Source organism: Triturus cristatus, chromosome 9 (assembly GCF_964204655.1).
Source record: "Triturus cristatus chromosome 9, aTriCri1.1, whole genome shotgun sequence".
NCBI classification, from domain to species: domain Eukaryota; kingdom Metazoa; phylum Chordata; class Amphibia; order Caudata; family Salamandridae; genus Triturus; species Triturus cristatus.
The window spans coordinates 1,048,605,832-1,048,622,859 of record NC_140592.1 but is presented as its reverse complement, the minus strand read 5'-3'; the positions used below and the strand labels follow the sequence as shown (position 1 = coordinate 1,048,622,859).

At 47.9% G+C, this 17,028-nt stretch overlaps 1 protein-coding gene across 3 annotated transcripts in view; it reads left to right on the top strand.

Moving 5' to 3' along the window:
• BUB1B (BUB1 mitotic checkpoint serine/threonine kinase B) overlaps nucleotides 1-17,028 on the top strand; it is a 350,741-nt gene that overhangs the window by 310,072 nt on the left and 23,641 nt on the right. For all 3 annotated transcript variants that reach the window (XM_085626910.1, XM_085626909.1, XM_085626911.1), the window contains exons 23-24: nucleotides 12,825-12,983; nucleotides 14,838-14,992. In XM_085626910.1, the coding sequence (XP_085483036.1) occupies nucleotides 12,825-12,983; nucleotides 14,838-14,992 (314 nt within the window). The remainder of the gene's footprint in view (nucleotides 1-12,824; nucleotides 12,984-14,837; nucleotides 14,993-17,028) is intronic.

The following is a 17,028-nucleotide window of genomic DNA, read 5'->3' as shown; positions in this document are numbered from 1 at the left end:
AGTCCGCCCTCACCAAGGCCAGGGGCGATCCTTACAAAGCCGGTCCCTGGCTGCGTCGGGATGACAGAGGGGGTTCTCGAATTGGGCTCCGACTAGGCCGTGGTCGAAGGCCCGGTCGTTGGGAGAGGCGCACCTCAGAGAGAGCTAGGACATGTAGCGCCGATGAGGGCCTCCCTGCTCAAGACAGCGTGTATCCCAGGGGGGTCCGCGGCTGGGCTGTAGAGTCCTCTGGTAGACCTCCCTATTCCGGGTGACCCCTTCCAGCGTTACAGCGATGACGGAGCAAGCCCAGACCCCACAGACCTTGATATCTGTCCAACTTCATAGCCCTACCGTCAGTGTCCGCCACTAATCCTGGGATGTCGTTCCTGAGGCCGCGATAGCCGCAATGAGGGGTGCAAGCACTGAGGTCCTGTCAGGGCCGGAAGCAGCTGGCCAGAGTCCCACAAAGGCCGGGTCTAAATGGCGCCCCTCGGACCGACCCCTTTTGCGCTGTTAACTTTGGCCCAGGGCGCGGAAAGTCATAGGCGGGCAGGCATCGGGTGTTGCTCTCTTGGAAGAACGATGCGCCCCCTGCTACCTCTGCGGGGACCACCCCCAATGTTGCCGGTCTCGTCGGGCGCTGCTGCAGCCTCTCTCCCACTCGGCGACGCCCCATCAATCCCAGGCCTGGGAAGCGTACCTGGTGGTCAGATCAGTATTGGGCAGTCTTCAGTCCAGGTGTGCCCCCGCCTCAGCGCTGGAGTCACCCACCAGTCGCAACGTAGTCGTGGTGAGGAGCTGCTGATGGGTCAGGACCTCTGGGCCGCCTCACCAGTCCGGGGAGGGCGCACTGTTATCCGCAGCGTCAAGGCGCCATTTTCTGGTGGTGGTGCCTCGCTACGGGAATGCCAAAGTTAGGCGAAGGCTGGACGGGACCACTCCACACACCCCAAGCGCACACCAAGGATGACTGCGAGGGCAACTCCAGTCGGGGGAGCTGAATGAGCGGCGGTACACCGGGGTCCAGAAAAACAAGGGCCGCTCTAATCTCCACAAGGCCCGGGGTAGCTCCGCTGCAGAGTGAGTGCCCCAACTACCCCGGCATCGGTGTGCACTGCTTCGCCCTCCTTCACTTGCTTCTGGGGCCGACGTGCGCCTGATGGGTCCCGCGCCGTCGCAGCTAGGCCCAGAAGCCGCGCCCTCTATTTTCGCGCCACCGGGTCCAGTACACCTCCAGCCGGGCGCGTGTCAGTCCGGGGCACCGCTCTCGCCCCTCCTCCGCACCGGAGCCGCTCACCTCCTGTAACACGCTCCGGTGCATGAATCGCCGATCCGGAGCTGTCTCGTAGGCAAAACACCAGGCCAGAGAGGGCGCCAGCCTCCGTCACCAGCAGCTACCGCTCGGGCGCCATTTCGTCTCAGGAGCGCCGGAACGTCCACCAGGTCAGTGCGCGGGTTTTGGCTCGTCAGAGGGCTCAACTGACCCCTCGTCGTGGGACCGCTATGCCCCTGCTTGCTGCATAATTTGGGGGACTGCATGCGCTGGATAACCAGGGGCGAAGGGCCGCGGCGGGGAGCCTCAGTATTTCACGTCTGGTCAGGTCGCCATCTTGGCCACGCCCCGGCTCTGCATTTTTTGTGGCTACTGCATCACGCTTCACTGCTCAAGTCACCCGTTGTGGCATGTTTCCTTAAAGGCTTGCAACATTTGTTCTAATCTTCCCCTTTTGTGATGTCCCAATAGTACATCAATCTGGTTCTGATGTTCCTATGTGTTCTCCATTCGAGCCCTTGCAGAGCTATCCTCTGCGACTACTGAACCTCAAGACCGTGTTCTTGGTGGCCAGAAAATCGGCAAGGAGGGTCAGTGAGCTTCAAGCTCTTCTGGTTACACCTCCATCCAACAGCTTCTACCCGGACAAACTGATTCTTTGGACTAGGACCTCCTTTCTAACGAAGGTGGTGACGCCTTCCCATGTCAGCCAAAGACTCACGCTACTGACATTTTTCACCCCCACCTCATCATTCTAAGGAAAAAAGAACCCTCTCATTTTTTATTGATCGCACAAATAAACACAGGGTGTATGCAGATGATGTCTTTCTCTAGCTCCACAAAAATCGGTCTACATCGATTCACAGGCCCAGTCCAAAAGTACGCTAGTAAAGACACATTGGAAATTGACAGCAATAAAATTGAAGTCATGACCATCACAAGGCGTACAAGGAGAGGAACGATGTGGTCGCCGAACAAGCACCCTCTTGATAATGTCGACACATACAAATATCTGGGTGTCTTGATAGATGACAGACTCCATCCTGCCCCAAAGGCAGTTGCAAATAAGAACAGTTAATGAGCTTATTGCAGCCTTCTGCTCTCTCTCAAATACTTAAAAAGCCCGAGCTCTCAGCCACTACTAACCGATACTGCAGCAAAATTCCTTACAGTAGTGAAGTCCAGCCTCCCTGGACAGTGTACTTATCAAGGCCTACAGATGAGTCTTTAAGATTCCGAAATATGCATCTCCTACACAGATCTGCCTAGAATTTGGCCTTACACAGCAGGCAATTGCGAGACATTTTCTCTTCATGAAGTGCTGCTATAGATGTAGGCTCTCTGGTGAAAACTCCCTTAACAAACCACTTTGGTCCTCATTAACCAGCCTCTTGACGTCGTCATACAAGTCTCTCCATAGAAATTCCATAGTAGCACTGCAAGTGAATGCCCTATGGGACCAGTCACTGCCTTATGCGACCTAAAAAGGGTTTAAAACAAGTGACCGAAAGAAATTTCTGATTGAGGATAAACTCGTTTTGACAAAAGAGCTCATGCGTGGATGCTAGTCAACAGCTACAAGCAGCTCACTGGCCCCGTGCTTTAGTTAAACATACCCAGCTTTTATGAAGTAGAATTCTTGACCCTCCGACTTGGCGTGTTTCCATCATGCCTAGTGAAAGATGACACCTCTTGTTGCTTGTGTGATTCACCGAGAGGACCTACTCCACCATGTCTGCATTTGTCGTTGCTTGTGTGATTCACCGAGAGGACCTACTCCACTATGTCTGCATTTGTCCAGATCCAGCGGATCTAAGAAGAAGCCTACTGAGAAACTCTTTTAATTCTAGACAATTTAGAACTTGTAAACCTGCCATTATTGCTTGCCTAAGTTCCGATGACCCTATAATGAACTGTAGATTTGTCAAACTTCTTGCTGGTTTTCAACAAGTTCTGGCTGCAAGGACTGGAGTTGAGACCCCTTGATTAAAGGACCCCTAAAAAATACTAGCTGCCTCACCCACAACAACTTTATATAAATTCATAATCTCACCTTCAATAGTTACCTCTCAAGGGATCCAAACCTTTAACCCAGCTATCATTTTTCATCCCCCGAAGTCAAATGAATTGGCCTGCGAGACTAAAACAGAGACCGCGTTGCGCACTGAGGAACTTTTTTATAATTTTTAATCTATATTTGTTATTTATTACTCTTTTTGCTATGGTTTGAACTAAGTGATGCAAATAAAATAAACTTGAAAGAGCACAGGATGGATGACTATCAGCTCTTCATTGGGTTCCCTGGAGTGATTAAAGGCAAGTCGGAGCTAAAGCAGACCATCTCTCGATTGGTCGTACTCTGCATCAAAATCTGCCACGTCAGCAGGGCTTAGACCGATACGACTGTGTTAGCACGCAGGGTACCGGTCCTGGATATCTGCCAAGTTGCCACGTGTGTGCCACTCCATATGTCCAAGAAGCCCTACTGCTTGGTCAGTCCTATCCATCGGAATGGGCATTGTGCCTGTTCAGTCCTCCAGGGCTTCCTGGTTTGAGACGTTCGCAGTCCCACCTCTGAGAAGTTATTGCTTGGGTATCTAGTCAAAGGTGAAGAATCGGCGGTTAGAAGTCTCTATCAGAAGAACAAGTTTCTTACCTTCAGTAACTCTTTTCTGATAGTGAATTTATCTAACTGCAGGTTCCTCACTGACCCTCCCATTCACCCGAAAACCCATGATTGTGTGTACATAATGCTCAAACATTGTTCGGTCGTGGCTCTGTGTTTTTTGTGCGGAAATAGTCACAAAAGAAACTAAAGTCAGCATGCTGTGGTGGCGCCTATGTAGTCAAAGTGCACCTCACTTCTTTCGCAGACAACGTTGGTACAAACCGTCCGACGCCACCTAACAGCTCACAGAAGAAATACATAAGATTTTCCGGATCCAGCTTGACTCCTGGGGAAGGTTCTAAGGTGAGGAATCTGCAGTTAGGTAGTCAGTGTGAGAAGTTGGCCTGATATATGATGTCACTAGTTCTAGTGTACACCCTGTATCAGTCCAAACAACCCTTATGGTGATTGGTTGTAAAGTCAACCTTATAGACCAGCTATCCTAGTGGTAGCATGGACAAGAGCAGTCTTAAGGCTAAACTCTGAAGGGCATGTGAAGCCAGCTGTTATACCATTTGTAATCCCTTGAATACCAAATGAAAGGACACCACAACAGATATATATAAAAATAGAATGTATTTATTCTAGTCAAACCCTCAGCACTCTTTATGAGATTCGAGGTAAGTACAACACAGTCTTATTTAAGCATACATTAAGTCACACAGGTAATTGATACAGTTAGGCCCTAGGGGCCACGCAAACCATATACTAAAAGTGGTATAAGAACCACTGTCACAAACACAGGATAGGCCTAGGGAATCGCTGGGGCTACATTATACTACCAAAGGTTAGGAAGTGGGAGGCCCACGGGATTCAGGTGCAGAGTGGAAACACTCACGCGTAATGCGTAAAAGTCGATAGAAATAGTAGTTATTAGAATTGAACAGTTTTAGGACACTTCTGGAATAGCTAGGAAGTCGAGACTCGGAAACTAGACCCTAGGATAGTCAGTACCCTTGTGAGCACCGGAGTACTCAAGTTACCTAGCCCACGGGCTGCGGATGCATAGGTGTGAACTTGCGTCGGGTTTCGTCGTTGACTTCTATGGATGCCTGAAGGAATGTTGCTGACAGGCAGTCAGTGAAGAGTGTCCGGTGGATCCCAAGGATGGAATCAAGAAGTAAGGATACCTGCAAGCAGAAGGGACAGAGTCTAGGTCACCAGCCAGGAGCCGGGAAGGAACCAGGCGACGTCGTGCAGATGCAGGTGAAGAGGTGAAGCTTGTCGCAGCAGCCACGGGTACCAGGAGGCGAGCTGTCCCACGAAGGCTCTTGCTGTCGGCGGCGTCGATGTCGAGCTAGGACCCAACAAGCCTTGGCAAGCGGAACCCACGCAGAATGGAGGACTTGCTTCTGGTGCAGACCAGGAAGGTCTGGGGTGCTTCTCTTTCACAGAGGAGCGGGTGCCAGTCTGGAGGAGCCGGACCAGCAAGATGAAAACAAAGGTTAGTCGTCGCAGAGGCTACTAGCCAACGGGCCAGCAACCAGGCAACACGTCGAGCAACTCTGGTGCAGACGGGCCCCACGCAGAACACGTGAAGTGTGGGGAGCTGATCTTCCTTGCAGATGGTGCTCGGGATTGGGGCTTCTCAATTCCCCAAGCACAGCCTCGAGGAAGCCTCAGAAGTCGCGCTAGTCAGTTACTAGCCACTTTTCCCAAGTCGCCGGTCCCACGTCCCTCGTCGCCTCCACGGGTCTCAGCTTCGCTGGAGATGTGGATCTGGTTCAGAGGTGTCTGGAAGTCTCTGCGCTGGTCAGTCTGCAGTCGTCCCTCGTAGGATCAGTCGCAAAGCAAGCAGCGGTCGCTGGATGGTGCCTTGTTGCCCAGGGTGGTCACTCCTTGGCCACAAGGGAGATTTCTTCAGTCTTCTTCCTGAGGTCGAATATCGAAGATCCAGAGTTTCTGTTCAAGTTGCAGATTCAGGTTAATCTAATTTAACAGGGCTCAGCTACCTACTGATATACTGGGCTAGTGGGCTGGGCTACCTGCAAGGTCCCTCCTATGGGTGGGACCAGGAAGGGGAGTGGCTACACCCCCTTTCCTTTGTCCAGTTTCGCGCCAGAGCTGGGGCTGGAGTGCCCCAGCACCGGTTTGAACTGGACTATGCATGGAGCACCTTGTGTGCCCCAGGCATGTCTCATTCCTTTCAGCCCTCCCTGCCCCAATACACTAAAGTCTGTCTGGGGAGGTGCTAGCACCTCCCCAAGCATGAAACCTATTGTCCAGGCCTCCCTGGCTGGGAGGGCTCCCAGCTGCAGGAGGTCAGACTCGTGTCTGTGGCAGCAGCATCCATTTTGTGATGCTGAGGCTTTGGTGAGAGTTAAACAGCAAAGTAGGATTTTAACATGTCTCTCCCTCTAGCAGGGAGGAATAATATCCTCATTACCAGAAATGTTATGGGGGTATTATTCCAAAGTGTTAGACACCTTACACGACATGTTTTGATAAAGCCAAACCATAGTTACCATAACGGTTTAAGATTATAAGGTACTTTAAGAGTATATGATAGGCTATATCATAGAACAGCTATAAGGACATGGTTCCGAAAGCTGCAGACAGGCTCAGCTCATGCTAGAGCACCATCTTGCATGTTACCAAGCACTCTGCCTCCAGGATTGTTAAGGCCTGCCATAGGAGTGGCTGATAGGTACACATGTGTCTATAGATAAGGTAGGTATAGGAATACTACACCTAAGCAAGGGGTGATTACACGACCTTGCCCCAGCTGAGTGATCAGCCAGTTGTGTCATAATGGAAGGCCAGGCCAGGGGTGGCATAATACATGCTGCAGCCCCTGGTAGGCCTAGGGTGCACCTATGCCCTGGGTACCTAGGGTACACTGTACAGGGTCCAATAAGGTGATCCTTACCGATTGGGTATGTACCTAGGGTACATGGAGTCCATTTTAAAGAGAGAGCAGACAGCCTGAGACCCTGAATGGCAGGATCTCAGGCCAACTTAGTCGAAAAACCAGCTAGACACTAGGCAAAAAGTTGGGGGTAACCATAGTCAGATATTCACCTTCCTACAGTCAGTGCCTGAAAAGGCGTTACGGAAGGAAAGTACCTTGTACTACAAATTCCTTCAAAGATGTTGGTCACAGATCTGCGCATATTCACAGTGGCTGTCTAACAAATAAGAGGCACTGGCTAAATCAATAGGTTTCAATGCTGGAACTTATTGACTTTGCCAATGTTTGTTGCACGACTGTTCAAAATCATGCAAGCTGTGAGGAGTCATATACAGCTTCCCTGTGATTTAGCGCTCCCTGGTCACTTGTTTTCTAGCCACTCTTTGTGATAGATTTGAAGCCTCATCAGGTAATAATCAACTTCCATCCATTCTCTCCTGGCCATCTTGTATTGCTACTTTTGTACTGTCTTCACACTTGCCTGTTGCATGTTGTCACTACTTGTTTTCAGCAGCTGACTGGCATGCCCCATGTCTCCAATTTTAGAAACAGAAGTTCATTGCATGCAAGGGCTCTGTATGCATCCATCAGTATGATGCCTAGAACATTCTGATGACCATGCAGGGCAAAGTTGACTGTACTACAAGAGGCATCAGATTTCAGGAGGATGAGTTAGGAAATTAGCAAAGGGACTGACAGAGATTTTGATACCCAGTACCCTCTTCAGTTGGTGAGGCACCCTGTCTAGGGGCCCTCTCATTTCGAGAACATCCTCACTTGCCCTTTGGGTTGGGTGCTGGTAACACTTTGCAGGGCCATTTTCCCTGCTCCACAACCACATATTTCCGATGGATTGGGCTGTCAAGGTCCAGTTGTAAAAATTGTAATTGTAAAATCACTTATATAGCGCATGGCTACCCATAGGCATCCCAGCGCTCTTGGCAAACAGTAACCCTGGGCTGATCCGATCTGCATTACTACTACGAGCTAGTTTCTAGGGAATAAAAAGGTTTTAAGTTTCTTCCTGAACTGAAGGAAGGTCTGTTCCTGCCTCAGATTACATGGGAGGGCATTCCATTCTCTTGCTGCTTGCAGAGAAAAGAGCCGACCACCCGAGCGGGCTCGTTTTATTCTGGGAATGATTGCCAAATTGTGTTCACTTGAACGGAGGTTAAGTTGGGGCTTGTAGGGACTTATCAAATTTTCCAAAATGGAAGGGCCTTCTCCATGCATGATCTTATAAGTGATGCATAGGGATTTAAATCGCGCCCGTTCTCTCACCGGGAGCCAATGGAGTGATCTTAAAGCTGGCTTCGCCGACATATACCGACTAGTTCCCGTCAGAATTCTGGCAGCATAATTCTGCGCCACTTGTAAGGTCTTAAAAGTGGATACCGGTGCCCCAAGATATATGGCATTCCCGTAGTCAATTCGTGATAAAACCAAGGACTGAACTATGGTCTTCCTTGCTTTTTCAGGAAGTTGGGGCAGGATTTTGCGCAGGGATTTAAGTATCCCATGACAAACTGCAGACGTCTTTCTGGCCTGCGTATCGAAGGACAAAGCGTTGTCAAGCCAGAAGCCTAAACTCTTTATTTCCGGCTTGGGCGGTGGTATGGCACCCATACACGCCGGCCAAGCTAGACATTCGGGAATATCCTGCTTTCCTAAGAGCATCAGCTCAGTTTTTCCTCCGTTAAGTCTGAGCTGAGACGAATTCATCCAATTTACCACCACCTCCAAACAATTAGCCAAGTTGTTCGGGGGGGCATCTATTTGCTGCAGGGAAAACACCAGCTGGGTGTCGTCCGCGTAGCTTATTAGCTGGATGCCAAACGGAGCTACTAATTCCGCCAACGGGGCCATATAGACATTAAACAGTGTGGGGCTGAGGGACGACCCCTGTGGTACCCCACACTGTAGCGGAAGAGGGCGAGAGCAGTTGTTCCCTTCAAACACCTGAAAATATCTTTCCTCAAGAAAGGATCTCAGCCATTCCAAGGCTTTCCCGGTTACCCCGATATTTCGAAGTCGCGCCAGCAACAGGTGATGACTTACCGTGTCGAAGGCGGCGCTGAGGTCCAGAAGGATAATGGCCGTGCTGCCACCTGCATCCAGAATCCCTCTGGCCTCTTCTACCACCCTCAACAATGCCGTCTCAGTGCCTTGTCCCTTCCTGAACCCCGTCTGGGATGGATGGAGAAGCTTGTATTTCTCCAGAAATGCCGCCAATTGGGTGTTTATCAATTTTTCGGTTAGTTTCCCCATCCCAGGTAACAAGGATACCGGGCGATAATTAGCCAGGTCTCCTGGGTCGAGGTTCGGCTTTTTAATCAGGGATCTCACCATGGCCACCTTCCATACCTTTGGTACCGTAGCCGATTCCAGGGAGGTGTTGACCATCTTAATTACCGGTTTACTGATGGTTGGAAGTGCCTGGTTGAGTATTGCCATGGGAGCTGGATCTCGTGGAGATCCACTTTTTATACTCCTCATCAGAGAGGGGAGAAGCTCTTCCGTGAGGGGGGCAAACTCGGAGAGTGTTGGACAATCAGTTATTTCCTCCAAAGGAGGTACCCTATGATGTAAGGCCGGGTCCAAAACCGGGATCGACTCAAGAATTTTAAGTATTTTGGTCTGAAAATAGTTCGCCATATCGTCACATCTTGTGTCCTGCTCATCTGCTTTTACAGGGGGATCTGGGATTTTCGTCAGGAGCTTTACAATCTTAAACATTTCCCTAGGGGCATTGGCGGCGGATTCGATTTTATTCGCAAAAAATGCAATTTTAGTGGTAGTAAGAGTAGTTTTATATTTCTTCAGTGTGGCTTTATAACTAATCTTCCTTTCCACGCTGAAATCCTTCCGCCAGTGGCGTTCTGCCCTTTTGCATTCTTGTTTTAGTGATCTTAAATCTGAGGTGAACCATGGGTGTTTCAACTATTCCTTCCTGATTGTTGAGGGTTTTTTCGGTAAAACCTTATCTAGGGATTGGGTAATCCACTGATTAAAACTATTGACAGCCCCTTCCAAATTAGGATTGTCCAGTGGCTTAGTGCTTTCTAACAGTCCCTTCCATTCGTCCATGTCAAGTTTTGTCCAAGCTCTTATTAGTCCTCTGTTTGAGGTAGTGGTAGTAGTCATCCTGGAAATTCTCCAGTGAAAAGGAATCACCGAGTGATCCGACCAGGGGACAGGATAAGGCTCCAGGACTGTTATATTCGCCATATTAGTAAAAATGGGGTCGAGGGTATTTCCTGACTTGTGCGTAGGGCGCCGAACCTTAAGATTAAGGTTATAGCTCTCTAAATCTTTTTCTAAGTCTTTCGCTGCCCTGTCTCCTAGCTTGTTAAAATGGAGGTTGAAATCTCCTAATAGCAGGAAATTCGTGACCGTGCAGACACCTCCTATCACTGCCTCCAGCAGGCTTTCGTGAAATGCGCCGAGGGGGCCTGGTGGTCGATAGATCAACATCCCTGCTACCGAGCTCTCACTTGAGGGGTGGAGGGTGAAATGTGTGCTTTCACATCCCTGAATCCTGGTGTCCTGTAATCGACAACTTATACTCTCCCTATGGATAATTGCAATCCCTCCTCCTACCCTCCCTGGATGATCTTTATGCTGTACTATGTATCCTGGGGGTAGTGCCTCGACCAGATCTGGGCCAGAATGTTCCCCCAGCCAAGTCTCCACAAGAAACAGGGCGTCGAGATCTCCGAGGGTGATTAAGAGTGAAATTTCCTCCTTATGTCCAGGCAGGGATCGACAGTTAAGTAAGGCCATCCTCAAGATTGTGGTCTGCTTAGACTCCTCAAGAACCTTTTCCGATGCTTGAAAAGGGCAATGATTACATGCTCGGTGGTCTTTCGTCAGATCTAGCGTATGTAAGCATCGGGGAATGGTAGATCCCTCGAATGCTAGAAGGTCATCACGAGTATAGACTCTTACCTGAGCAGAGTGTCTAGGCCCGAGGCCCGATCGTGCGCGAACGGGCGCAAACGGGCTTTCCTCTGGCGCTCCTCAGGCGCTCCCGCTGCGCGTTACCGCTGCGTGTCCTCATGACCTGCTTATGAAGGCTCTCCTCCCAAGCGCGTGAGCGCTAGAGCGCTGCTGACGAAGATGGCGCCGAAAAACGGCGCTTCCTCACCGAATATGGCGTCCTAGGTGATCCGGGGCCCACTCTAGAAGCGGTGAGTTATTCGCCAATGCGATGTTTTAAGATGCAAGTGGGGGGGAGCGTGCGCGATCCCAGCGCGGTTAAAATCCAGGTAAAATAAGTTATATTCAACCCAAATACCAGAATGAGGAATAATTGTTTTAAAAAATGTATTTCGCTAGCGCAGCGCGCTACTGTCCTGCTGCAGTGCTATACAGCGCGGCAATACCCTAGGGGGCACCTTGTTCCAGGCTAAACCCACCTGAGTCTGTGACTTATGAAGGCTCTCCTCCCAAGCGCGTGAGCGCTAGAGCGCTGCTGACGAAGATGGCGCCGAAAAACGACGCTTCCTCACCGAATATGGCGTCCTAGGTGATCCGGGGCCCGCTCTAGAAGCGGTGAGTTATTCGCCAATGTGATGTTTTAAGATGCAAGTGGGGGGCAGCGTGCGCGATCCCAGCGCGGTTAAAATCCAGGTAAAATAAATTATATTCAACCCAAATACCAGAATGAGGAATAATTGTTTTAAAAAATGTATTTCGCTAGCGCAGCGCGCTACTGTCCTGCTGCAGTGCTATACAGCGCGGCAATACCCTAGGGGGCACCTTGTTCCAGCAATGGGGTGCCAAGCTTCAACTGTCTTAGCTCCTTTGGGTTCTAAAGTAAACGCTCCGGCATTGTTGCTATGACTTGAAAGATGGGCTCCTTGGTGGACATGTGTAACTCCTTTGATTCTAATGATGAAGAACTGTTAAACCCCTCTGGATTCAAACACGTCTATTTGTCTGAGTGCCAAGTAGGTTACTTCATCTTCTTTTGGACTGCCGCCTCAACAAGCCATGGTGGCACTGGTGCAGTTTCCAAAATCACAAATCATTTGCAAACCAGTGCTTCCTGAGCAGTTGTCAGCACATTATACATATGGACCTTTGTCCCTTTTGGCAATGCTTGTGCCACTCCAGTACCCAAATTGTCCCCGTTCCCAGTAATCCTGGAAGCACCGTCCGGATCCATTATCACAGGCCCACTCCACACAAGAGAAGCGCGTAATAGACTTGGGCACCAATTCTGCTGTCAGGAAACAAAAGGTATGACTTCCTACCAGGCAGAAGAAATGCAGGAACATGGTTTCCTTGTGTATTATTTAAAGGCTACCACAGCAAATCTCACTCTCTCATGAAGGGACAACTGTAAGGTTCATTCAAGACTTGAGTGTGGACTAGTCAAATATCCTGAAACCCTAGTTTCTAAGGATTAGAATTTCAAAACTGTCAAAACCTCTTTGCTTGCAAGGCAGTCTTATTTTAAGGGTGCTTTACTTGTGAATTTATACTCTAAAAATTGGGCTTTTAGACTTTAGCATCTCTCTCTCTATATCTATATATATTAATATATATAGATAGATAGATAGATAGATAGATAGAGAGAGAGATTTAGATATAGATATCTATATATAGATGCATCGTGTGGGAGGCTCTTCAGTTATACATGACCCTGTATCTATTGAAGCCAGGCAGCAAAGTTTTCCCTTAATAAAGGGATCTAGTAGATTTTATAATGCAGATTGGGGCAATATGGAATGGCTACTTCCTTTATCGACATTTTCCTCAGTTCTGAGATAACCTCACAGTGGCATGGAGTAAAAGGATGATGTCTTCCTTTTAGCTGCAGCCAAAAGTTGAATATTGTGGTTTCTGTGTCAGACTCTACAGACCTAAATGCCAAACACCTATACTGCATGCTGTGAGAGCCAATAGTGTAGAAATGCAATCACGATGGATGTTTCCAACGTATTTTTTTCCACAGTGTAATTCAAGTAATTTCTGTTTTGTAGGTATGCTCTCATCCTGTCCCTTGGGATTTTCACATTACACACGTATTGAAAGAGCGACTTGGAGACGAATTTGATCAGTACTTTATGAAATGTAACTGCCTATTGTATACAGATGGCTGTGTTGTACTCTACCAAGACATAAACAAGCTCAGCACCAAGGTAGGTTCCTAAATAGTCACATTCTTCAAAACATAACTGTGGTTTATTACCTGCTTATGGAAGAGGTGGTCCACCTTAGCAGTTGATAGATAACACAGCTATTTTCAGACTTTTTAAGACTGTCCAGAGACCATTTCAGCTGATTTGCACTGGTAATGTGATGTGTACAGAGTGGGGCGAAAGATCAACCTGCATCAGCCATCGTTTGATATTTCTTTATTACATTTCAACATCACACAGGCATGTTGCCATTACCCTAGTGGCCATTAGAAGGGTCTGCATAGCAAGGGCTGAGCAGTCTTACATTTCATTTTTATGCATTTGCATAGTCCGTTTTCTTAGCCCCAAGGAATTCTGTGTTAAAAAGGGTCAAGTTAAGGACGAGTCAGCTCTTTGAATGAGTGCTCATGGTTGTGTAGTGCTTATTATATACCAGGCTATCACTTGATGCTCTTTGTGCTGTGCAATAGATCTTGACCATGGAGGGAAGAAATGGTCTGCCATTAGCAGCCAGAGGCTTTAATAACCTGGTTCAGGTAAGCGAGAAATTTTAGATAGAAAAGAGAAATGTGTCTCTAGTGACTGCACCTTGTTGGTTATCAAGTGGCTAATATACTTGGTTGGCTCACCTAGTTTGTAGGGACAAAGAAAAAAGCAAATTGGGGCTGAAGGCCTAAAATGTATTTGGACTTAACGGTATGGTTTGGTTCAGAAACAAAGATCAGGATACATTTACAGTGTTTTGACAGAAAAGTGCAACTGAGCAGAGAACACCAGGATCAGTGACAATGTGTGGTGGGAGGATTGGTAGCACGGAGCTGGGCAGTCTGAGCTGGGACCCATTTCATCTGCTTTTATTTAGGACCGTCGCCATTCGCCTGTCAGGTCTCTATGACCAGACAACATCTTCTTGTAAGCTGAATGGGATCACCCTCAAGCACACAGATCATACTCTTCTTGTCTTGTCATTTTCTGCTAATACTAACCAGATGCAGGGGGTAGTAACTAAAGGTTTGTCACAAGGCTGAATGGGGTTTTCCCTGCTCTGCTACCTGATTTTCCTGTTGGAAGCATAGGGTTTCTGAAGTGTGAAGTTTCAGGCTGGGAAGGTGACCAGGTGAAGTGGTTGGGGTGTTACGTTGATCAGAAACCAGACTAGCCAGTTTTGTTTACAAGCCACATGTTAGTTTTGGGTCTCCAGCCTCACCCTCTTTTTCCGTTATCCCACTCGGGTGGCTAATGGCAGATGAAGCAAATCAGCAGGCATCCAAGGAGCTGGCCCAGTTTTGGAAGAGCTCAAGAGTAGTGCAGCAGTCTTTAGAGCAATGAATCCTACTCGATTGAGGCCTTTGTATGAGAAGAACACCAAATGGAATTTGTATTGCTAAATATGTAAAACAGCCGCAGCCTTTTGGAGGGAAGAGAACTATTTGTGCAACTTCTGTAAGCCTGTGGATCACAAAAGGCAGCATGAGCTTAGACAGTGCTAAAGTGAAGCCACATAAGTAGGGTCCTCATGTGCTACAGTTAGTATGTAAGTATTCAGGTTGGGTATTCCTAGTCACAAACGATTATCTATAAAAGAGCCATATTGTGCTTAGCTATGAATTTTACCTTATTTTATGGCTATGTCCGGAACTAATTTTTTTACATTTAAACTAAATGACAGTTTTCATATTACCTAAGCATCTTATGATCAATTTGTGTGATTTTTACTTAAACAGCACTAGCATTTTCTTCATTACAAGTGACAGTGGCTGAATAGCTGCTTAAGTGCACTACTGTCAGACTTGGGTTATACATTGCCCTACTACTACCACCTTTTAATTGTTTCTGTTTTTCTTATTATTATAGGACTTGATCCAGGACTTGATCCAGGACTTGGACGGTACATGGGAGGCCTTGATACTGCTGCTTACACACTGTCTCATCAGCCTGGTGGAGAAGCTGCACTCTGTAGATATTGTGCATGGAAATTTGCACCCAGATATACTCCTCCTGGGCGATAGGTCAGTTCATTCTCTCATGAGTGCTCCATTAGTTATTAGAATATTCAATTCTCCATTGTTTACCCTTCTGCTTCACTGACACACTCAAGACTAGCCTTACAGCTAAAATGAATAAGAAATCTATATTAGTATTTCATTTGTAGGCAACATTTAAGCTTGAATGAGTCATTGCCACCATACACACCTTCTCATCAGTCCGTGCACATCGAGGTAAATATCTTCTCTGTACATCCTCTTGTAAGATCTTTGTTCTCCATACAAAAAAAACCCTTTTTTTTAATCCCCTGAATGGCTTCTCCCTTTCCCCTATAATCTCCCTTGCCTAACCTACAAGCGCCTTAAATGTCTCTTCTTTTGAGGACTTGCACATATGATCACAATTTCTTTCCTAATTCAAGTCCTTCCTTCCCTTTTACTACTTACTGGGTACCTGTCCTGTTCTCTGACATGTATAGTATTACATGTCAGTTTCTTCAGACTGGTTCAGCGGTATGGGGCCCCAAGACTTGCAGATGCAACTTGCAGATATGCTTGCCGGCTGGATTTGTGTGTGCTTGTGCTCCCTACCTGTAGGACTATATCATGACTATGGCCATAGTGTAAGCGGTTATAACTGGTCTGCTCTTGAAGGTGGTATTTGATCGGCCAGATTGCAGACTTCATCATAGTGGATCTTTCTAGCAAATGTCTCAGGCAGTGCTTTGGAAGGGGAAGCAGCCAACGATGAACGGTGCATTCCACAACAGGGGTCACACTCTTGAAGCTAAAGGATCCCTGCACGGTTGGGGGCACTGGGAGACTTTCAACAAGGTGGAATATCTTGACGTCACTTTCAGATGATCTGCTACATGCAGTTGGATCTTTGGCAGCCTGCTCCTTGTAATAGCAGTTAAAAAGGGTTAAAAATATAAGTTTTTTCTGTAGCTCCACAACTTTCACGGGTAAGGAGATCATATTGTCGCTTTCTTCTGCATGAGCAGTAAAGTGTCTCCGTAGGTTAATGTGATCGCTCTTTACGTAAACCATAGCAACACACAAAAACACTACCAAAAAGTAGAGGAGGAGTATGCTAGTTAATATCACTGTAAAGTATTGTTTTCATAAGAACATTTTATTGATTTTAGTGCAAACATTACGATCGGTTGCTCTGACAAAAGAAAAAAACACACAAACGTGGTCCATTCCAAATCGCCCGCCCCTCCCTTAATTCGTGCCCTGGGTCAATTGCCTTGAGAGATGTGTCTCTCTCTTGGGTTTTCTCGCTTAGGCCATGAGCAGCCCACCATTTGCTCCACACTTTCTTGTATTTGCGTGGGCATCTCCTTACCATGTAGATGGTTTCCTCAATCTTAGCACACCAGTCCATGCCTTTCGCCTTTCCCTTAATGAAGGGGCTAAGTGAGTTCCAGTGTTTGGAGATGTCTCTTTTTGCCAGGAGTGTGCCTAACCCCACCAGGGTTCTGTACCCACAAGGGCCTCTCACGTCGTCCAGGATGCCCAGCAGTGCAAGTTTGTGGTGCATCTTTGTGTGTGTCCACTACATGTAACCGAGTAGATATAAGGGTCTCCCAGTACCTGAGGATAACTGGGCAGGACCACACCATGTGAAAGAAGTCACTGTTAAGGTCTTGGCATCTACTGTAGGCCGGTGAAGCTTGAATTCGGGCCCTCCACAAATGGCGAGGCGTAAGATATGCCTGGTGAAAATACTTGAATTGTATAAGCCATACACGCCTCACGCCAGTCGGTTTCGTCCCAGTCTCCCACCCATTCCTCCCACTTCCCTTTGAGAGTTCCGGGGCCCATCTGGTCTGGTGAGTGCAATATTAGGGTCTAATAGATTTGTGATATCCCACTCTGCCACAGAGGACCCATGAGCAGTCGTTCTTCCAGGAGGTTGTACTTTGGGACGTCTTCTAGGTTCTCTGTATGCCTGATTTTGTAAGTAGAAAAAAAACTGGGACTTGGCCATGCTAATTTCCTCAAGGAAGGCCTGAAAGGCTTTAATGCGAGTCCTCCGGCCCCAATCATCACCC